This window comes from Erpetoichthys calabaricus, chromosome 11 (genome assembly GCF_900747795.2).
Source record: "Erpetoichthys calabaricus chromosome 11, fErpCal1.3, whole genome shotgun sequence".
Lineage (NCBI taxonomy): Eukaryota > Metazoa > Chordata > Cladistia > Polypteriformes > Polypteridae > Erpetoichthys > Erpetoichthys calabaricus.
This window is the reverse complement of record NC_041404.2, coordinates 81,280,285-81,304,886: the sequence shown is the minus strand read 5'-3', so window position 1 is coordinate 81,304,886 and position 24,602 is coordinate 81,280,285. Positions and strand designations below refer to the sequence as shown.

Below are 24,602 nucleotides of genomic sequence, written 5' to 3'. Positions count from 1 at the left end.
CGCGCATTCATCTCTTATGATTAGATCCAGCTACACTAATCTAATACACAGCTGCGTTTGAAAAACCGACTTATCTGGATGAGTTTCACTGGCATTAACTCATTCAAGATGAGGCACTTGATCTCGGATGGTTTAAGCGACGTACGAAAAATACCCCCCTGGGCTTTTTCCATTGTTACCGTCTCACTACAGAAAAAAAAGTTTGCGACAGACACACTTTGCGGCATCAGAATACGACTGTCATTTGGAAACCCGGCACTGTCGTTAACGTTACCAAGACGACAACAGCGCAGCGTCTGAAGAATACAGTTTCTGATTTGACTGTGGAGAAGCAACTTTCACACTGTCAGAATTGTTTGGTAAAATGCACAGTTCAACACTGGTTTATGAACAGCTGCGAGATGTCATTGAAATACAACAACGTATCTTGGTCGACTTTAAACAGAAGGTATGATATTTTTGAGAAGTCCTGAGTTTCTTGACAACGAACGCAAACGTTACGGTCGGGCTAGCTGGAGGGATATTCAGGTTAAAGCGCAATGCGGACGTGTCATGAATTTCTAACGCCGTTTAAACGTGTTGCCCAAGTGGTGTTCGACTTTAGATTGGGCGATATATGTAAAATACAATTTTGTGTTTTTACGAAACCTTATGGACGGCACAGTATATATATTGATAGATGTTAACGAATTTAAGTTAATTCTTTTTTCGAAGCTGCTTATCCTACTATCCAGGATATCCACAGTCCACAATAAAACATTCACAAAAATGTAACAATAGTTTTTCTTCTTTCTTTTTTGCAAACCCATCCAATAGCAGTCGCTGCCGCTTATGCGGTATTGACTTTTTACGTGGAGTGTTTTGTTTCTTCAGCTAAATCACATTTCTTGATTTTCGTTTGTCATACATTTTCAAATCATTTCAAATCTGGAGTTTGCGAAGGCCAGCTATTGTTTTGACGTTTTTACTCCAGAACCAGAGTCGTTGACATGCAGTTTAGTTAGGGCGGCCAGAGGTTGTGAGCTATGTAGCTCAAAAAAACAACTGAAATATAACAACATGTTCTAAAAAAGACTTCTTAAACCTCCAATCACACAAAATAAAGCGACACCCTCACTGCTTCGTACAGCTGTTAGTCACAGTTGGTCAAGTATTACTTAGCATTTGACTGACGCCTTTGTGCAAGGCAACTTACAACTTTTTTTGTTTTTCCAGTTGGAGCACAAGCAGGTGAAATAACTTGCTCATGGTCACAGTGTCAGTAGCAGGATTTGAACCCACAATCACAGTGCTTGAAGTCCTAGGTCCAAAACCTTAACCACTACAACACACTGCATATCAATGCTTACTTCTCCCAGGCGCTTTTTATGTCACCTTAAGGCGTCTTCATCTGACAGGAATGAAAAAAAAAGTACAAATGTAAGGATGCAGATCAATGCTGTGAATCTCACAAATCAACCATGCCAAAGAGAAAATGAATATTCCCTTTTCCCAAACCAAAACCTAATGATGTGACTAAAGCTTTGTGCACTCATTGCAAAGTATTGGGGGGGGGGTCATGCGAGGGGGAAAGTCAGATGTTGACGGCCATTTCCCATCCACAAAAAGCTACTGAGGAGCTGTATCATCGTGATGTTTGTAAGACTTACCAGAACGTTTATTAGGTTAATTTACTTACACCCTTGAAGATTCACACACATACACATAACGATCCTAGCCAGACAAAGTCTCGAGGGGCGCCGATTGCCAGTCAGTCCGCAGTAATCCTGCATAGGATTCTCTAAACAGGGACTCACTTTCACCAACACTTAACAAACATGCAGGTGTACTTACGACACACATAAAACTGCAACACTTTGGTTTGATGCAACTTACTAACCAAACTATGTGGTTTTACTGCAGTTGTTTGAGTTGTTGAGGGGAGAACTCGACAGTGTTGATAAACCTTGTAAGAAAGCAGCAATCTACCCCACACTAGGCACCATCTTATTGTTTCAGTCACTCTAGATCACTCTAGATCAGTACTTTCCAAACTATTTATAAGAAAATATTTTCTGTGCCTGATCCTGATCACACTGATCTCATTTAATTAGCTGGTATTTTTTTTATCTTATAAATGTACATTTTCTGAATGTAGAATAAGACATTTAGAAAAAAAAATTGCTTTTGCTATAGATTTAAATACTTAACTCTCTTTTCTTGATTTCATTATATTTTGCCCCCTTCATTGTATCTTATTCATGATAATTAAAAATGAACAGAGCATACACAAAGGCAAACAACACTGAATAATCAAAGGCTGCAACTACTTTAGCGTCAGACCCATTAATTAGTAAATAATGGATTAATTAAACAATTAGAACACCTGGAAAAGTAGAATGAAAATCAAGATGAAAATATTGTTAAAAAGAAAAAAATACATTATTCCCATATAACTTGGTACATTTTAATATATATTTTTTGACCAAACTTAGATTTCTAATTTCATTATTGTTCCCAAAACACAGAACTTGGGAAATAACAATTCACTTAATTAGCCCAGGAGTCCAAGCTGGTTGGAACAAAAACCAGCAGCCACAGTGGGTCCCCAGGACCGAGTTTGGGAAGCACTGCTCTAGATAAAAGACAAATCACAGAAAATAATAAAGCAACATGGTATTATTAGTATAAAACAATACCAAAGAAAAGAGAATATAATAGAAGATAAAATAAGTAGCAGAGTCTGGATATAAACAGTCTTAGAAAAGCTTGCTGAAAATCAGAAGTGTCAAAGGGTGGATGTTGTTCTGGGCAGCTTTTTATTTAGCGATCAGTATTCTTCATAGGTTATGTTCTCTGATGTCCAGATGAAACGGTTCCACATGTCTCAATCTCTGATGTCGCTTCCTCTGTTGCCTTTGCCTTTTTTTTTTTTTTGCTCCCTTATTTATGTCAAAATGCACAAATGGGGTTTCAGGACATGTGACATTGCACACATTTGATTGGCTACCTTGTCCTGGTGATGAATGACTCTTTATCTTATAGGTCCCTTCATACTTCTTCCATTCTCAGTTCTTAGTCCTATGACATTTATCCATTCCCATGTTATAAATTAAATAAAACAGGTTCTGTGGCATCTGTACTTATTTCCCATTCCCATGTCAAAAACTAATTGAAAATGAAACCAACAGAAACAGATGCATAAATTACTGTAAGAATGTACAAAAAAAAGGCTGGTAATATAATTAAAGTCCTGTAAATTCAGTTTATCCTGGTCTGTTTGAGTAAAATATTTAAGAATTAATATAACCAGTCTGCAGTTCAAGAATTGAAGATTTTCCACTCCAGGACAGGAGCCTATATCCTACCACACCCAGTCAGTAAATTTAGCTAACAAATGAGCCTGAAATTTACAGAAGGATACAAGTCAGAATGCATAGAACAGTACATTAACATTTTAATACAGATATTTCAGAACAAACAAAATGCACTTTTTATGTTTATGCATTTGTATGTTTAGATGTTAAATGCAGAGTTTATTCATGAATGTAATATACTGTATTAAATGAACAGATTTTTATGAAATATAAAATCAACTTCAAAAATTTGTATTGATTTGTACAGTAGGAACATACATTATGTCTTGTTTGTGAAAACATATTTTTTCCCTAGCCCTGATCCTTCTCTGATGATGATGAGACAAAGCAGGCATTAAACAAATGAGGATGGACATTATGCATGCCATGTGTTAACCCACTTTCATGCATGTGTTATAAGTGTCCCGGTCAGGGACTTTGAAAATCTGGTCACCCAAAGTTTGGTGAGATGTTTACCGTGGTTTATTTCAGAAGTGTATGGAACAGCACATAATATTGCATTTTTACATACAGTATTCAGGCTGTTGTGTCGTTGAAGCTAAGATGAAGCTTTATAGCCTTGCACAAATTCCTTTGTAACCCCATATATAATAATTATAATAATAATAATTCATTACATTTATATAGCGCTTTTCTCAATACTCAAAGCGCTATATATGATAGGAGGAGGCCCACACAGCACCTACATTAGCACCAGCAGGATAGAACATACATAAAATGGTGTCTATATCTCTCTATTATAAAAAAAAAAATCTTGCGACAAGATGTGATCTTCTGAAGAGAGACACTTCAGAGAGGCAGAGACACTTTAACTTCCCGTGACATGGTCAAGTCATGTCATACTGACATGCATTGGAACCATGTTCCCGTGAGACGGTGACCCAGGCAAGGAAAGTAATAATCAGCCCGGAACAAGTGGAATTGAAAACCTTGCAGGTCCAAATGGGGTCAGAAATAAAAGACAAAGAGTAAAAGACACAGTAGAACTTCATAAAGACGTTCAAAAACGTTGGCGCGATACACAAGCAGATCAGGTTACAGATTATGACAGCAGTGGAATTCAAAAGGTTCACAAAAACCTTGTCGCAATACACACACAGAGAGAGATAGAGAGGTTAGGAGCATGCACTGATACAGCACATTGCCGCGCCCATCACATGACAAACCAACTCAGGATCCCTGGTTAGGACCTGAGTGCACATATGCAGAGCAAGTTCAAAAATATGACAGTACTAAGATTCGAAAGTGTCAAACAAACAGAAATCATTACTCAGTGAAATAACGGAACAACAAAAAGAGATCAAATATATGGACATTGGTGATATGTTGGAAGTGTGTAGATATTGTAAGGCTTTAAAGTTTATGTCGGAGACTTGTAGATCGTCTAATTCCTGTTGCCATCAGGGAAAAGTACTGCTGCTTCCCAATGAAGATGCGTATCCGCAAGAATTAAAACATTTGTTGTTTGGTGAAAGTGCAATCCACATACACCACAGGCAAAATATAAACGTCTACAATAATCTTTTTGCATTAGCATCATTCAATACACAAAATGTTGATTTACACAATAATGGACCATACGCTATGAGAATCTGTGTTCCTGCAACAATTATAGCTACGACAAGTTTAATTTAAAAAAAAACACAATTTGGTTAGGTGTATCTTTATGATCATGGGGAAGAATCAAAAGAGTTAAATGATCCGACGTAATAGAAATTATACAGCCAATAATGGATACAAATCCATACGTCCAAATGTATCGCACTTTACACAAAATTTATCAGCAAAACATGGACAAAGAAATTTTCTTGGATGTCTATATGAATCTGAAAGATAATCATTTCGAAAGCCGGAGATATCAAAACAGAATAGATATTTGTGTATATCCAAAGGAAAAGCATGCTTTGTCATTTATGTCAAATACATTGCCACATTCAGATCCTTTACTCTTTCCTTTCATTTTCCCAGATGGCGAAACAGGATGGTCGTTGAAACGCATTCAGCAAAACGAATAACACCCACACCATATTTCGGGTCAATTCAGACAAATTCAAAATAGGTAAAGCAGTAATATTACCATCATCATATCAAGGTAGTCCAAGAGCATTGTAACAGTTATACCATGATGCAATTGTAATATCCAGAACTATTAGTCGGCCAGACTTATTTATTACAATGACGTGCAATGCACAATGGCCAGAAATCCACAGCTTCTTGAGAACAATGCCACCGGCTACTTCAGCTCTGGATATTCCCACTTTCATAAGTAGATTGTTTTACCAAGAAGTCTTATTTTTATTGAATGAACTCGAAAACGGTGTTTGGGCAAACAAGAGATCTTGATATGCCATTCGTATTAAACCGTTTTCAGTTTCCCGTGAGAATAGCTTTTGCAATGACAATTAACAAATCACATTGACAAATATTCGAAAAAGTTGGTTTATTTATAAGAGACAAACAAGTGATATTCACACACATATGTTGCATTATCATGCTGTAAGACCAAACAAGGAATCAAAATTCAATGGGATCTTGAAGAAAAGTTCATTCCAAATATTGTTTTTACAGAAGTTTTAAAATAAAAAGTGAACATAATGCATATGTAACAATTCCCATAAAAAAAACACTTTAAATTGTATTTCCTCAGGACCAAACCCGGGGGTAGGCGAGCGAAGCCCCCTAGTTAAGTATAATACAGAAGGAAGAAACCAATACAATCCCCCTTTTCAGGTATTGATGGCTATGTGGACACTGGTGTGGCTTGTCCACTTGTGTACATTTTTGATACACCAATGCTCCCTTCTTCTTTCCACCCTTGTCCATAGCTTGGCCTTCCATTAGCAATTACAAACCCAATTGTCCATTGGGCAGGTGGAGTTCTCCTTTAGTGCAGCTGGCAGAGAAGGGCGGTTAAATAACCCAGTGCTGGAGTTCGCATCCCACTGTCTCAGGAAGGATGAGTAAGCTGAAATGGGGCATTACCCAATCAGAACTGGGGGAGAGGGTCTGTGTTTTGAATATCATCCCCCTTTTACTCAGCTGCATGTTAAGCCCGGTTTGATTGCACAGTGGTCAGTTGAGAGCACATGTGACATTTTCTGGCAGTCCAGCCTTGTGCCTTTTTCAGGAGGATAATGCCGAGCCACACGTTCTTGACATATCTTGAGAATACCCAAGTAATTTTCTTGGCCACCAGTTTCCCCAGACTTATTCTTTGCCCAGTGCTGGTTTGGGTTTGCCATGGTATACAGTGAGGCACTTGTATCGATCCATGTCATAATGGAAAGCCCATCTATCAGTAACCATAGGGTTTTCCCATTGTGCTGCCCAGTGTATTTTGGATTACTGCCTCTGATATATTTAAGTATCAGCAACCACAGGTCTTTTAGTATGCCTACCTATGAATTAAAACAAATCACTTAATGAAACAGTGTATGTTTGCAAACTGAACAAGTCATAAAAATACAATTTTCCAGAACATGCAGTTATTATCTTTGATTTATATTTTTATTTATTCCTCCTGAATGTTTTTTTTTCTTGTTTGCCAGAATTGTTGGATCTTGGTGGTTCAGTGCTTAGTTCTGTTGAGTTAGCTTGCATGTCTTACAACTAACTGCATAGAGTCTTCGTGTCCTTGTGTATTTCCTTTATTATGTGGCTGTAAACTGGCCTGCTACATGTGAGCCTGGAAGCCGTGTAGTAGTAGCATTTATATTGTCATGTGTACAAACTGTCATGCTCCTTGTCACCATTCACTGGCTCCATGAGAAACAAATGTGTTAACTGACATTTATTCATTTTGTGTTCATAAGACTCAACGATAAGAGAAAACCCCCACGTATGATATACCATTCAACTTGTCTCGATGTCTAGTTATGCAAGACTTTGAACTTTTTCTGCCCTTTGACCTGAACACTAGTTTCAGACATATTTTGAACAGGAATTTTGTCTCATTTCCTCATTTCTTATTCTGTCCTTTTTTGTAACTCCACATCTATCTCAACATTCTCATTTGTGCCACATCCAGCTTCTTTTCCTGTGCTCCCTTTACTGCCCATGTCTCGGCTCCATGCATCATTCTGTTATGTTCTATATTTTGTTCACTGGCCTGAATTATGTTTTTGAAAACATGCTTGCTGAACATAAAGGTGAAGGGTAAAATTTAAGAGTGTTGATTCTTTCAAACTGATTAGTTGGCTGTGGAAGACCAGTAAGTAAACATTGATTTATTAAAGCTTGAACAAATTCTTAATGGCCTTGTCCCTGTACACTATGATTTCCTTATTTGCGGTTTGGCACGTAGTAGAGTTCTTTAATTCCTAATGAATAGATGACAGTACAAGAGATTTTTCTAGTTTCTTCAACTACACTGTTTTTTGGCAAGACCAAAATAAATGAATAAATAAATGAATGTAATGTCCATGTGTAGTGCATAAAAGTGAGGGTTTATTTAAGGTTGCTTACTGTATTTTTTTTCTTTTTATTATTGTCTCTTCTCATTTTCTGAAGTTGCCTTTCCTGGTGAGGATCACAGTGGTGGCATCCTTATGACTGGCCCAGTTAACCTCAGATGGCTCCACTTAATCTAGAGGAGCAGCGACTCCACTTTGAGGCGCAATGGAATTACTGAGCTTCTCACCCTGTCACAGAATGTCAGCCCAGCAAACCTGTGATGAAACATCATTTCTGCTTCTTACACTGGCAATCTCGCTCGGTCATTACCCATTTATGTTTAAGTTAATCGTGGCCTTTATTCAGTTGTTAATATATGCAAGAATAGGGTAGCACAGTCATTTGAATTGCAGCCTCATAGCTTGTTTGGTTTCTGACTAATCACTGTCTGAGAGGACTCTGCACATGCTCTAAATAGACCGGCATGCATTAGTATTTATGCCTGAGTGCGTGTGATAGACTGGTGTCTCATTCACTCCAACTTCCCACAATCCTAAAGATCACAAAGCACATTGCGTTTTATTTACTGCTTTAAAAATATTGTTTCATGCCAGGTTTTGAATTTAATGTGATTTGTTTACTTTGTTCAAAGGATGAAGATAGAGAAGAAATCATGGTCCCGAGAAAACAGTATGAAGCAGTGCTGAAACAGCTTGAGGTATTTCTGATGTCAACAGTCTAATGTCTTTAAGATGCAGATGAGTATGGTAAGACGTTAGGCACTATAGTCATGGGCAAAAGTTTTGAGAATGATGCAAGTTTGCTGTTCAGTGTTTTTAGATGTTTTTGTCAGATGTTTCTATGGTATACTGAAGTATAATTACAAGCATTTCATAAGTTTCAAAAGCTTTTATTGACAATTACATTAAGTTTATCCATCCATCCATCCATTTTCCAACCCGCTGAATCCGAACACAGGGTCATGCTGGAGCCAATCCCAGCCAACACAGGGCACAAGGCAGGAACCAATCCTGGGCAGGGTGCCAACCCACCGCAGGACCATTAAGTTTATGCAAAGAGTCAATATTTGAAGTGTTGGCCCTTATTTTTCAAGACCTGTGCAATTCACCCAAGCATTGATTATGCAAGAATGGGCTGCCATCAGTCAGAATTTGGCCCAGAAGTTGATTGACAGAATGCCAGGGCAGCAAACGTTATGAAAAAAAAATTGTGTCATTCTCAAAACTTTTGGCCATGACTGTACAAAGCAAATCAGAGCTTTTAATAGACAGTATTTTTCTTCTGTTTAATGACTTTTGTTATATCATAAGGAAGAAATGCTTGCCAGATTTAGTTTGAATTTGGCAGATGTGGTGCAAGTGAGAGATGCATTTCTGAGGTGACTGGATATGAAACCCACATCCATTTTTTGCTTTAGTAAGTTCCTCTCCTTTTCTGTGTTGTGTTACCATCTGAAATGTGCTGTTGTTTTTCTCTCCTTACTCAGCCTTACCCAATACCCTCCAATAATTTCATTTCCTAAAAGAAGAAAAAAACTGGAAACTGTTTATAATTTTTTTGATATTTAAAACTTGAATTAAAGGTGTATATTTTCAAAGTAGTCGTGGCTTGCATTTTACAGTATATTTTCCAGAATGATTTTCTGTTTGATCTAATCCAAGGAAGAGAAATTACGGCATAAAGAAACTCAAATTCTCCTTGCCATGGAAAATGAAAAGTCAGAGTTTGCATCTGGTGAAACTGAAGTTCTGAAAAAACAGCTACAAAAAGAAAGAGAGTCATTTGAGAAAACGTAAGCATGTTTATTCATATCGTTGGGCATTACTGTTTTACTATTTATTTTGTAGGTCCTATAGTTTGGATTCAGATTTAAACAGATGTTTTTGTGCAGTTTATCCTTTTCAGTGGATAAGATAGCAGTATGAGATGCACCATAAAAAAACACATTCATAGCTTCCGATAAAGCCTTTTCTATTTTAATGTGCAATAAGAGTCATTGCAGTTTATGTTGTACTGGTGAAAACTGGTGTCAAGAGAGTGAAATGTACCAAATGTAACATGTGCAAAGAAAACATAGCCTTTTTTTTCTTTCATGTGAGACTGGTTCTGATCACAACTGCAGCTGTCATTCATTCTTGTGAAGAGCTGAATAGAGATCCCGTCTTTTCTCTCCTCTGAAAATCATCATCCAGTGCAAACACTTTTCATGTGATGTGTGAAATAAATGTTTTTCTCCCAGTTAACTTTCATAAGACTATGTCTCAAACTATTCTATCGCACTGGGTTACTAACAGCTTGTGCTTAATGTTTAGGCGGCCTCTACAGTAAGCTAATGATTTTTAAATCCCATTTCGATACAAATGGAGAGAAAATTTTGTTTTTATAGATCTTCAGTACAATATCTGTTTCTTTAAGTTTTTGGTTCTAGTTACTAATTTGCTTTCCTTTTGTAGTCTGTGTATTATTTTTATCAACTGCAGTGTATAAATGTATTTAAACAAACAAGTACGTAGAAGAGTACAATATTACTTTGTGTAAGTCATTTCATTCCTTCAGAACTTCAATGGCATTAACAATTTTCCTGTTATCTCCATGCTTTTCCTTCCCTTATTGCATGTTATGTTCCCTTTGTACTATAACATTTTTTAGCCCCCAGTTTCACATGTATTATTTAAAAGAACAAGGGCCCTTACAATGTATGCATTTAATGAATGAGTAAGATTTGCTTCCAGCATTTCCTAGTTAAATGGCCCAGTGCCACACATGAGACAGTATATGTAAAGGACACTAACATTACCATAATCTCAATCCAAAACTGAGTATCATTTTAACTCTAAAAACAGTTATCATTATAGTTATAAATGCATTTAAATTTACACTGTCTCAACATTAAGTAAGAAGGCCGTTCCTGTCATAAGCATGGATTTGTTGAACACATTGTTAACGTAATGCTACTACTTTGTTCACTCCAATCACCTCTTCCAGAAATGTAATTATATATTGTGTGATGCCACATTGATCTCAATGGTCCAGTATTTCGGGTTCAAATCCAGTGCTCGGTTGTTTTGTGGATTTTGCACCATCTATTTTTGTCAGTATGGGGTTTTATCCCAAATTCTCAAAAGACACCAAGGTTAAGTTCATCTGTGATTTCAGATTGTACCCATTGTAGATCTCTTACTCAAGGGCACACACAACCCTCCTAGCAGTGAACTTTCACTTTGATTCTTGGTTAGCATATTTAGTACGACAACAGAGGTATCATATTGTACAAATGTCATAGCAAGTGGTGGAGATTTTAAAAGGTATTACATTTTGGGGCAAGGTAGGGGTATCGTCAAGGTCTTTAGCAGGAACACACTACACAATTAGTTTTTTTTTCCACTGTCACCATGTTACTAGTTTACGACTAAACTTGAACATAAAATGACAGACTATTCAAAGTCAGAAACCTTTCATCTATAATATCTATTAGTAGTAAGTCAAATGCAACTGAACTTGTGTTTTATTGAAAATGTTTAACCACTCATCTGAGCAGCATGTCTAGTTCAACTGAGTGGTAGGAACATTTGCCAGCATTAATACCATTATGAGTAATCCAATCATTTACCAAAATCCTATTGCCATGGTGTTGGGAACCACCAGAAGCAGGAGTTAATTAGATTACACGATTGCTAGTGTGAAACGGCCAGGTAAATGTATTAGAATGGCATTGTACATGGTTAATAGAAGGTGTTGGAGGCTTTTGTCTCATTTTAGGGATAGATGTTCAAGTCTGACATAGATGGCTTCATGTATTCTGTACAGCCCTCAAAGGAGCTTCCCTTGTCCTTCAGGTGTAAGCAGATGAACTGGATGACTAAACACCTTTACAAACTCCTTGGATGCTTCATAATATGTGATGTCTTATGTTATAGAAAAATTGTGCCAACATCAAATGCCATGTTATCCTATAGTATTTTGTATGCAACCACAAGGTGCTGGTTTCCATACCAAAGTATGTGCACAGAACAGTGAGAAAAGGGTAAAAAACAGAAGCAATCTATCTATATATATAAAAATGGAATGGGTGGGTCGTCGGGTGGGCCTTTTTTTCATTCCGTTGAAAGACACACCCTACTCACTGGACAGTTAAAAACACCAATCAAACTAACGATGACATCAAGTATTACCCAATCAAAAGTAGGAAAGGAGGCATCTTCATAAAATGCGTGTGGGATGATTTGCATGAGACGCTGCTTGAAAAAAAAAATACGGGATAAATCCCGTCCAGTATTGATTCAAAACGGGACGCGCAATTTCATTCTCAAACGCGGCACGATTCCGTATTTTAAAGGACGGGTGGCAACCCTACAGTGCCAGGTAACCACCCATACAATCACATTGTGATTCAGACTAGGAATGCAATGAATGTAATTACCCCGATCTACATACAAGGCGAAAGTGTTGCAACATTCAAAGATGATGGTTTGGGATAAGTACACCATACAACATAAAAGAGCTTATGAAGCCTTGAACCGAAAAAAGCAACATCTCAGAGATCATAAAAAAAAAAATAGGAGCTAATGTCGTTTTACTCGCTGTAGATTTTAGTCAAACATTACCACTTATTTCACGAGGGAGACCAGCACATCAACTCAACGCGTGTTTAAAATCCATGCTTCTCCCACGCTCGGTTATATGTCGCGTGTTCTCGGGTAGGTGCACCAAAAAATGTATACATTTAAGCATGTAATGGGCAAACAAAAAATGAGGTATACCCGAAGGCACAGCAGTAGTACTTAATGTAACTTTACTTCTTAAATGTTAATGTTTTACTGTTTAATAATTTATACGCTTCTTATATGTTGTTCAAATTCTTTTATCAAAATACCACTGACAGCGCAATGCACGATAACATCGAGTGAATACACCATACACATCCGCCCACGGCTGCCCTGCTGTGCGCAGATAGGACTTGATTGTACAATAAAATAAAATAAAGATAATAAGACTAAAACAATCATCACCCATAAAGCGGATAGTAGACGTGACGTACTATATGTGTACCACATTTCAAGTGTATAGGTGAAACGGTTTGCGAGCTACAGGTCATTTAAAATCCTGGACAGACACACAAATTGCCAAGGTAGCAAATTACAGAAGAAGATTTTACTGTTTAATAATTTATATTTATATGAAATGTGCTTCTTATATATTACTTCATATTCTCATATGATAATGATGTTAATGTTTATATTGATTTCTGTGTTATTAAAACTGCATGTATGTGTGTATATGTATATATATATATATATATATATATATATATATATATATATATATATACTAGCAAAATACCCGCGCTTCGCAGCGGAGAAGTAGTGTGTTAAAGAGGTTATGAAAAAAAAAGGAAACATTTTAAAAATAACGTAACATGATTGTCAATGAAAGCCCGTTTCACTCAGTAAGTCTTATGTGTGTGTTTATGTATGTGTGTGTATATATATGTACATGTGTATATGTAGATATGTATATATATGTATATGTATATAAATGTTTATGTGTGTGTGTATATTATATATATAACGAGCTGTATATACCCGGCGTTGCCCGGGGCAGAAGTAACCTAATCGGTCAAACACTTACATATATACCAAAGTAAACCTAATCGGTCAAACAGTTACATATATAAAAAAACCGAACCTAATCGGACAAACAGCTAATCTATATACATAAGCAAACCTAATTGGTCAAACAGTTACATAAATACAAAAGCAAACCTAATGGATCAAACAGCTTCATATATACAGAAGCGAACCTAATTGGTCAAACAGTTATGCATGTGCAGAATGATTTTACAAACATTATGCGTGTTAACAATCATTAAAAAGAAAAGATTGAGGAACTGTTCTTCTATATGTGATGAAGCCACTAATCAGACAGATTTTTTTCAGGACCCAGCTGTTTCATAACTAAACTACTGCCACCCCAAAGTAATGCCTAATAGTGGTTTTTGGGGTAGCTGTGGAATAAAAAGGGTGTTTTTTAGTCAGTAAGAATCTGACAGTACCCTTCAGTACGGGCTGAAGGGTGCCTATGTAAGGTTTTACATCCTTCCCGTATGGAAAAAAAAACATACTAAACTTTTTTTTCATCATTACACATAATCTCAGTCAAATGGAAGTACGCATTCTCAATTTATTTTTATCTAATTTTTACTTTTTCACAAAGCCATCCCATGCCAATTTGTATGAATAAACTTTTGCTAGAGAGTTAGCAAAAGTTTATTCATGCACATATTTTAATACGGATAATCTATCTCTAATCAAGGTTCTCATTTTCATTCTAATTTAAAATAATAATAGATACTCATTTTTTTCTTCTGTTTTAGAAAAACCAATCTATGCCACCTACGTCTTCGTCAAGTCAGCTTCATCCAGCTTCATCACATATAGAAGAAGAGTTCCTCAATCTTTTCTTTTTAATGATTGTTAACACGCATAATCTTTGTAAAATTATTCTGCACATGCATAACTGTTTGACCAATTAGGTTCGCTTCTGTATATATGAAGCTGTTTCATCGATTAGGTTTGCTTTTGTATTTATGTAACTGTTTGACCAATTAGGTTTGCTTATGTATATAGATTAGCTGTTTGTCCGATTAGGTTCGCTTCTGTATATATGAAGCTGTTTGTCCGATTAGGTTCGGTTTTTTTATATATGTAACTGTTTGACCGATTAGGTTTACTTTGGTATATATGTAAGTGTTTGACCGATTAGGTTACTTCTGCCCCGGGCAACGCCGGGTATATACAGCTCGTAAGAAATAAAATTAGAAAACAGGGACAGAACATCAAAACAAATTAACAGCACATTTCTGATACAGCCCCCCATGTCATGGGATGCAAATATGCCTTTCAGGTTTCATGGGAAACCCAGGACTACGTTTTTTGACTCAATATAAATTCATAAGTAGCTTGTCAGTTGAAAGCAAACTAAATACTGCAGTTATGATTCCTAAGGAAGGCAAAAAAAGCACAAAGGAACAAAATAGACCTTGTTTTTTATTTAGCACACTTAGCAAAGCTGTACAGTCTCTTGATACCATAGTGCATCTGTTATTGTAGTACAGTTATGCAGAAAAACAATAACATTCTTAACTCAAAAATAAAGCATTACATAAAATTGTCTCTGTAAGCAAATGAAAGGTTGCAAAGTACCATTTACTTAAAACAAATAACAATGAAAACACAATGCTGAAGTTTAGCAGACAGGAATTTACTTTACATAGCATGTTTATTTATTACTTTAAATTCTGATAATAATTCCCTGAGAAATTTACAGTTCTACATGCCTCTCTATTTGTATGCATGAAGTACTTGTAACCTGTAGGGGGCATCTCTGAGACCCAGACACAGCTAGATCAAACACAACCCTGGGTCCAAATATCTTGATTTATTGTAAACAAATACCTTCACCTAAGCCTTTCAGATACAAAATGTTCTCCCTTCTCCATTCCTACCTCCACCTCTTGCAAGCTTTGTCATCATCCTCCCAAGTCTGACTCCCTGAATGAGGTGGAACAACATCCTTTTATGCTAGACCAGGGAGCACATCTTCTGCCACAACACTGCCCTCAAGAAGTGCTTCTTGGTCAGGCAGAAGTCCCTCCAAAGAAGATGGAAGACTGTCTCCAGCAGCTCCCCCTGGTGGCACTCCCTGGAACCAAGCAGGGCTGCCCACTGGAATTGCAGTTCCAATACAGCACTGCGGGCATCTCAATGGGAGCACGATAAGAGGAATGCTGGCAATCCGCATAATGAGGGAATATAAAGTATGTCCCTGGGAGGCAGTCTCCAATGTTCATCTGCTATGATGGTTTCCCATACAGGCATACCATCAGATTACATATTCAGAACTTGATGGCAGCAACAAATAGTAATATATTTGTAAGATCACAATTCAGTACATGCTTCAAACCATGTCAGTTTGAAACTACGGTACATTTCCTTAGTTCCATGCAGTAGAACATATGATGTGCAGGAATAAGTCACATTTGTTAATTCTTAATATATTTTAGTGTATTTTTTTATTTATTACCCTATGCAGTCTCTCTTACATTTGCTTTGCTGAACAACTTAGTATGAAAGTAACATAATATTCTGATACCTGTTTAATCCAAGTGCTTTGAGAAAAAAATTGCCATTTTTTTATTGTGCTCAACTAAGTTCTATTGAGTTGAGTTGGAGATGTCACAGTATGGTATTGGAGTGAAAGCGCACGTTCCTCATATTTGTAAGGAGCTTCTCAAATACTGAGGTTGAATTTTCATTCAGTCAAGATGTTTACATTTTATTCATTTTTAATGTAGGTGCTTAAGTTGTTTCTGTTGTGTATATAGTATATAAATTATATTTATGAAAAATGTAAAGGTTATAATTGAAATTGTAACTCATTTAAGTTTAAAGATAGCTACTTTATTCATAGTGCAGATTTTTTTAAGGCATGTTTATAGTGTTTTTAGGGTCAGGTGTGCAAGAATGTGCACTCACCTATGAATGACAATCAGTTCATTTTTATGCTGCCAAGACAAGAATGTACCAGCAATCAAATATGATAGTGTTATCTTTTTTATGAATGGAATGTAAAATTTGCATAGATTCTTCACTTTAGCCAAGTCAAATTTTATTTGTCATATGCAAATTATATTTACAGCAAATATGCAGAGAAATGCTTAGTTGCTAAACTCCCAGCCTACGCATTTAAGAATAATATAAAGAGATGATAAACAGAATTATAAAATATGTAATAATTATTAATAAATAACTTAATAAATTATTTGATGTAAGAGTTAATAGTAGGGCATCATGTTTAACGCAGAATTATTTTAATGTCATTAATTTCATTTCTTTTTTCTACTTTGAAAATAGATTTGATTTGATATACTAATTTATTATTTTTTTGCTTATCACGTAGACTTACCATTGTTAAAAAAAAAGCTCTGAAGGAGTCCACAAAAAATGACAAACTCATAAGCAGATATAATGGTAAGCTCTCAGAAAGTGAACAGTTCTATACATGATTGATAAAATGTCCTTCTGCTAAAAGCAATTTTGTTAATTTTGTACTAATGTATTATGTTTTTTGATAACTTAATGAAAACATAAATTACTGAACTTATAATGGTTTTGAGGTTTGCTCTCATTGTTTCAGATTTACTAATACCTGTTTTCATCATTTGAAATGCAGATTTTCCAGATCAGCCCAATCTTTGCTGAAATTTCCAAATTAACATTGTCTTAATTTGTGTTTTTTTTATTACATTGACTGTAAATAATGGATCAGTGAAATTTGTTTATTATTACAGAAATTGAATCTGTGGCTTTAAAACACAAAGACATGTTAAATGAAAAAGAGACCGAAATAAAGAAACTTCATCATCGACTGAATAAGCAGAAAGTAACTTTAAAGTAAGTCTATCATTTAGCAATTACTTAATAAACTGTTACCTCTGTGGTTACAAATATGCTAACTATAAGGTTTCAGCTTAACAGAAAATGTGTTACAGTAATCCCTCGCTATATCGCGCTTCGACTTTCGCGGATTCACTCTATCGCGGATTTTATACAGCGCATCCAGAAAGTATTCACAGCACATCACTTTTTCCACATTTTGTTATGTTACAGCCTTATTCCAAAATGAATTAAATTCATTTTTTTCCTCAGAATTCTACACACAACACCCCTTAATGACAACGTGAAAAAAGTTTACTTGAGATTTTTGCAAATTTATTAAAAATAAAAAAATCGAGAAAGCACATGTACATAAGTATTCACAGCCTTTGCCATGAAGCTCGAAATTGAGCTCAGGTGCATCCTGTTTCCCCTGATCATCCTTGAGATGTTTCTGCAGCTTAATTGGAGTCCACCTGTGGTAAATTCAGTTGCTTGGACATGATTTGGAAAGGCACACACCTGTCTATATAAGGTCCCACAGTTGACAGTTCATGTCAGAGCACAAACCAAGCATGAAGTCAAAAGAATTGTCTGTAGACCTCCGAGACAGGATTGTCTCGAGGCACAAATCTGGGGAAGGTTACAGAAAAATTTCTGCTGCTTTGAAGGTCCCAATGAGCACAGTGGCCTCCATCATCCGTAAGTGGAAGAAGTTCGAAACCACCAGGACTCTTCCTAGAGCTGGCTGGCCATCTAAACTGAGCGATCGTGGGAGAAGAGCCTTAGTCAGGGAGGTGACCAAGAACCCAATGGTCACACTGTCAGAGCTCCAGAGGTCCTCTGTGGAGAGAGGAGAACCTTCCAGAAGGACAACCATCTCTGCAGCAATCCACTAATCGGGCCTGTATGGTAGAATGGCCAGACGGAAGCCACTCCTTAGTAAAAGGCACATGGCAGCCCGCCTGGAGTTTGCCAAAAGGCACCTGAAGGACTCTTAGACCATGAGAAAGAAAATGCTCTGGTCTGATGAGACAAAGATTGAACTCTTTGGTGTGAATGTCAGGCGTCACGTTTGGAAGAAGCCTGGCACCATCCCAACAGTGAAGCATGGTGGTGGCAGCATCATGCTATGGGGATGTTTTTCAGCGGCAGGAACTGGGAGACTAGTCAGGAAAAAAATGAATTTAATCCATTATGAAATAAGGCTGAAACATAACAAAAGGTAAGAAAAGTGATGCGCTGTGAATACTTTCCGGATGCACTGTATGTAAGCGTATTTAAATTTATATCGCAGATTTTTTGCTGGTTCGCAGATTTCTGCGGACAATGGGTCTTTTAATTTCTGGTACATGCTTCCTCAGTTGGCTTGCCCAGTTGATTTCATACAAGGGACGCTATTGGCAGATGGCTGAGAAGCTACCCAACCAGAGCGCGTATTACGTATTAAATAAAACTCCTCAAATATATTGTGAGCACGGGGGCTGTTCACACCCCTAGGGGATACGGCCGCTCCTTAAAAAACGCTGAAAGATTACCTTCACATTGCTCCCTTCCTTGCTGGACTTACATGTGGCTGCTTTGTCAAGCGATATGCTTCCCGCACGGTGCTTCGCATACTTAAAAGCTCGAACGGCACGTGTTGATTTTTGATTGTTTGTTTTTCTCTGTCTCTCTCACTCTCTCTGAAATTCTCTGCTCCTGACGGAGGGGGTGTGAGCAGAGGGGCTGTTCGCGCATTGGCCTAGAGCAGGCATGCGCAACCTTTCCGCTATTGACGGCCGCACTACAGACTTTTTACTTTAATAACGGCCGCACTACAGACTTTTTACTTTAATAACGGCCGCCAGTAAGTCCAAGTAAACTTAATAATGTTTTATGATTTATGTAAAAATTTACAGATTACACATTAAAACAGAGTATGATATATCTGACAATATTCAATTTACTGGTCTACATATGTAAAAAAATGTCTACGAAACGTCATATAGGACAAAAAACCTTTACAGCAATTGTTTCAGGAAGTTTGGAAAACATCGCCATTAATGGCTTCCTTGCTCTTGCATGTTTGCAGACAGACTTGCAAACATACCGACCCGGCTAAGGAAGGTTCTGCGGTGTTTGAGATTCTACACTTGCAGGAGTCTAGAGACCCCAGAGTCCAAATCGGCTTTCGGCGTCACCATACCGACCCGGCCGACAAAGATTCCGCGGCGTTGAGACCCCTTACTCGCTGGAGTCCAGAGACCCTACACCTGCACGGCCGCCATTACGTACACTTTAATAGACACGTCCACGGCCGCCAAAGTCCTTGCCCACGGCCGCATGCGGCCGTACGGCCGCAGGTTGCGCACAGCTGGCCTAGAGGATACGGACGCTCCTCTAAAAATGCTGAAAGACTACCTTCACATTGCTGCCTTTCTTGCAGCTGCTTTGTCTGGCAGTGCTTCGCATACTTAAAAGCCAAACAGCCCTATTGATTTTTGATTGTTTGCTTTTTTCTCTCTCTCTCTGACATTCTCTACTCCTGACGCGCACTTCTTTGAAGAGGATGATATGTTTGCATTCTTTTAATTGTGAGACGGAACTGTCATCTCTGTCTTGTCATGGAGCACAGTTTAAACTTTTGAAAAAGAGACAAATGTTTGTTTGCAGTGTTTGAATAAAGTTCCTGTCTCTCTACAACCTCCTGTGTTTCTGTGCAAATCTGTGACCCAAGCATGACAATATAAAAATAAACATATGGTTTGTACTTCGCGGATTTTCACCTTTCGCGGGGTGTTCTGGAACGCAACCCCCGCGATCGAGGAGGGATTACTGTATACATATTAAATTCATGTATTTAATGTTTTTTCCTTCATTTAAAATTTCACATTAAAGTACAGTATCTGAATTTATGTTTAGTAAAGTATATCAAAATATAAAAAAAAATAATATTGAAAACACCTTTATGATAATTCAGATAACTACCCCTCTTTGTTTTATCCAGGTCTAAATGTGTATTGACCTTTTTTCAGGCTGTGTGTTTTTCCACATAACATTCTCAGACCTACTTAATCTAGTAGTGTGTGGGTGGCACAGTAGTGCAGGGGTATTACCGCTGCCTTGCAACAAGGAGACCAGGGTTCAGTTTGGAATGGACAGTTTTGTAACTTATGCATCTCTGGGGATATGGGACATAAACTGGAGTAAATAAAAAAAAAACTCACACATACACAGAGACAACTTGCAAACTCCACATGGTCAATGACTAGATTCAAGATTTGAACCCAGGACACTGCTTTCATGAAGCTAACCATTGCACTCTCATGGTGCCCTGCAGTTAGTTGTTCCATTGAATTCAGACCCTAGGCTATTTCCTGATGGAGCTACTGGTGATGGCTGGAAAATACTTGTTTAAAATGGCTGATTAGTACGTAAAATATTTGTGATGTGTGTTTTTCTTGAAATGATATGCACAAAATATAAATAAATTCATAGAAGTAACATACAGTACTTAGTGGGAGAATCTTGTAAACTTTCAAATTAATTCAGTTTAGAAGTATTAAGGCCCTGGATTTAGCATCTGAATAGTGTTTTATGAAAGTAACACTTCTTGATCTTGTTTCAAATTCATTGCATTGCATTAGTATGAATAGGTTTGCATTAATTTCTTTCACACTTTGTTTTTTTGGTATTTGGTACCCTATAGTAATCCACAAGGGAAATTGGCTTTTCAAATGATTTTTGGAGGGCTATTGGCATGCCAAGTTTTGGAAAAAAATCCATTCATTCATATTTTACTTGAGCAAACATTTCAACAAATTTATATTTCTTCTTTAAAACTGTTATAACATTTCTTGCAGTCTTCAAATATATACGTAATGATAAACTGGTGAAAATCTTTTAAAGTGCACTATATAGCCAAAAATTTGTGGACACCTGAACATCACACCAATAAGAGCTTATTGGGCATTCCATTCCAAAACCATGGGCATTAATATGGAGTTCTCCCATCCCCCATTCAATTGGGAAGGCTTTTTACAAGATTTTGGAGGGTTTCTGGGGATTCTGTGCCTATTCAGCCAAATAAGCATTTGATAGTTGACAAGTCGACCTTGTTCACTATCAGTGTTCCAGTTCATTTAACATGTCTTTGTATGTGTTAACATTGACAGTACCCTTCACTGGAACCTGCATGCCTTTAGTCTGTGGAAGGAAACCAGAGCACCTGGAGGAAACACACGCAGACTCAGGGAGAACATGTAAAGGCAGGACCTGGGACATTACCTTGGACATTGCCATTTTAGTTTATATTTTATACTTTTTTAATGTACAGTATCTGTAGTAACATCAGGATTGACCATTGTTATGCATGTATATTATTCTGCTTGGGTTGTAGACCTTCTGAGAAGTTGTAAATTATTTAATGTATACTTCATTCTTTATATGGTATTCACCAAACAAGAAATAAACTGCTAGTCAAAATGAATAATCCTAAAAACAGTGTGGAAGTTACCAAAAACTACAATAGTAAACCAGCTGTATTTTTAGCAGTATTATTATGATCGGATTAGATAAGATTTTTCCCAATTTCACCTTATGCAGCCCATGGTGTAAAAATGACAATTCCTACAGTGACATAGCACATGATGCTGTGGAACGTATCTCACATGAGAGACACTGTAAATATCTTTGAGTTGCCCAGGTAAATTTCAGAACATAACCACATGAAGGATCATGAAGTTTGAAAATGGACACTCATAAATGGATGTCTAAGAAACCTGCATGAGTCTAAGCAGATCTGCTAAATGGAATAGATAACTATTACTCCTAACCAGCATGCAAAACTAGTAGACGTCTACTGAAAATTATCTAAAATTGTTAGTTAGAGCAGAAAGGGGATCAGACAAATGTTACTGTGTGGATTATCAATATTCCTGCAAACAGCGTGTTTCAGTTTTTGATTGTGTTTACAATATACTTTAATAAATAACTAATCATGCCATAACATTTTGAATGCAAATTTGCAGTAAAAATTGTAATTGTGAAAATATTTGTAATCTAGTAACATTTGCAAACTTTCAAAGACTCAGAATACATTTGGAAGGCACTTTAATTGTAAATACAACTTAATTTAAAAACATATCTTCATCTTACATCAGGCATTCAGGCTATCAGACTGTAGTTAAACTGTCCAGAGGAACGTGATTGAAAACTTATTTTGAGAATTTTTTGCTCAAATGTTAAAAATATTTCCTTCACACAAAGAATAAATTACCAACTAGTGTGGTAGAGATTAGAACCTTATGAGCCTTCAGATCTCGACTTGATGTTATTTTGGACAATCTAGGACTGTCAAGCTTGTTGGGCTGAATGGCCTATTCTCGTCACACTTGTACTACTGTTCAGAATAGTTTACATTACCGTCTCCTCTCACCACTATGAAAACCAGCACTGGTTGTATTCGGCCCCCAATTCATCCTTGGTTCCATAATAGAAGGAGTTCAAATGAGCTGGCTTAAACAGCAAAGCTCATGATTATGGGTATTAAGCCATATTATTTTACTTACTTGACTGTTTCTTGTTTTTATTTCTACTAGAGGGCTTCTGCCCCTGCTTGCTTCGCTCGCCCACCCCTGGGTTTGGTTTACCGGATATACAATTTAAAGAAATTGTTATTTTCATGTGAATTATTACATATGCATTATTTTCACTTTTGCTTTAAAACTTTTGTAAAAACAATATTTGTCCATTATTTCCTGCCCCAGGCGTGATTAAATCTGTTTTTCGCGGGATGTATAATGCTGCTTGCGTTGTTAGTGGGGACGGGTGGAGGGGGGGATGCTGAGCCCACACTAAGGAGATGCAGTTGGAATAGCCTGTCTTTCTGCTGCTGCTGGCGAGCTGCGTGTTCTGCTTGTCTTGCTTTGCTTCAATCATTTAAAACCCTGTACAGCAGCTGTACTTTTGCCACTTCGCGTCTCTGCCGCTTGCTTTGTCCCGGGGGACACACTAAGAAGATGTGCTGGGATCATCTCCTGGTTTGCTGCAGCTGCTGCTGGCGAGCTGCATGTTCTGCTTGTCATTATTTTAAGAGTTGGGAGTACATTTTGTATGTCTGCCAAAAGCATTCCAACAACTGCTAGGTTAGATGTCCATGAACTTGTTTTAAATTGTTTGTAAGTAGGGTGAGATGTGCAAAAGTCACCGTCTCACATGTTTTGCTTCCTAAGGTTGTAATGTCTAGTCTCGCGTGTCATCAAAGTGTCACTCTGAGATGATGAGGTCTCGATCACTTTGCTCAACACCCCCGGGGGTGCGCTAAGCTCCTGCCACTTCGCGTCTCTCCCGCTCACATTGTGAAGGGGGGGGAGCTGAACACACACTAAGGAGATGCAGATGGATCAGCTGCTGCTGCCGAGGTGCATGTTCTGCTTGTTGTGCTGCGCGTTGATCATTTAAAAGCCTGTACAGCAGCTGTCCTTCTGTCTCACTGCCTCGTCTCGCCGGACGTCAAATTGTCTTCCGTGAAGACCACGTCTCGTCTCCTTGGTCTCCCTGCCAGGATTTTTTTTTTATAATAGATATATTCTCAGCTAACGTATAATTGAAAATGGTGTACGGCAACCAATCAAATTTGCATGCAACTTTTAACCCAAAAATATTTTTATTTGCCTCTTTTTAGAGTTCAGATGACAGATCTTCACATACAGAAGAAACAAGAAGATTATATTGCACAAATACTTGAAAAGAAGAAAAAAACAAAATGTGGCTCACCAAACAACTTGCTATGAGTAAATGTTTATAGACTGTTAGTTTTTGATAATGTTTGATTCACAGGACTAAAGCTATTTATTGATTGTATTTTTTGCTCAGTCATTTTGTAAAATTTTTGTTAGGAGTTTTCTTTAAATAAATGTTTATGTATTTTTATATTTTAGTGTACAATGTATGTATGTTTGTAGCCCAAAACCTGGTACTCGATCATGGTACTCAGTGTTTATGGAGTAGCTAGGACACAGCACACCTTGAGATCTTTTTTTAGTAAGCACTCAGAAATAAATATTATAATAAGCACGCACCTGAGGTAAGATCCACCTTCTTCTGGAGTATCCCATTTGATATGGTAGTTCAAAGTGCAAGGGCCAACTTTCTAGCCCATTGCACCCTCAGGCTTGCAGCTGCCATCTCGTTTTGGTTCCTTAGCTTTCTGTGCTCTCCTGCTTACCCCTTAGGTGCTCTGTTTACCGAAAATCACCATTATTATGGTTGTTGAAATGGCAATTTTTTTCGCTTTCCTTTTGAAGTTTGATTGTGGACTTGATGCCAAAGGCAAACACTTGTTTAATTATAAAATGGCTATTGAACCATTAGCCATATTTCCTTCGAGGTATTTTACATCAGCCCAGTAAAATGT

At 37.3% G+C, this 24,602-nt stretch overlaps 1 protein-coding gene across 1 annotated transcript; it reads left to right on the top strand.

Moving 5' to 3' along the window:
• The first annotated feature begins 178 nt into the window (after positions 1-178).
• On the top strand, positions 179-24,118 carry LOC114660636 (spermatogenesis-associated protein 24-like). The gene is made up of 6 exons (XM_028813455.2): positions 179-448; positions 8,401-8,466; positions 9,431-9,561; positions 16,728-16,798; positions 17,119-17,221; positions 23,871-24,118. The coding sequence occupies exons 1-6, from the start codon at positions 365-367 to the stop codon at positions 23,977-23,979; spliced, it is 564 nt and encodes a 187-aa protein (XP_028669288.1). The 5' UTR covers positions 179-364; the 3' UTR covers positions 23,980-24,118.
• The last annotated feature ends 484 nt before the right edge of the window (positions 24,119-24,602 follow it).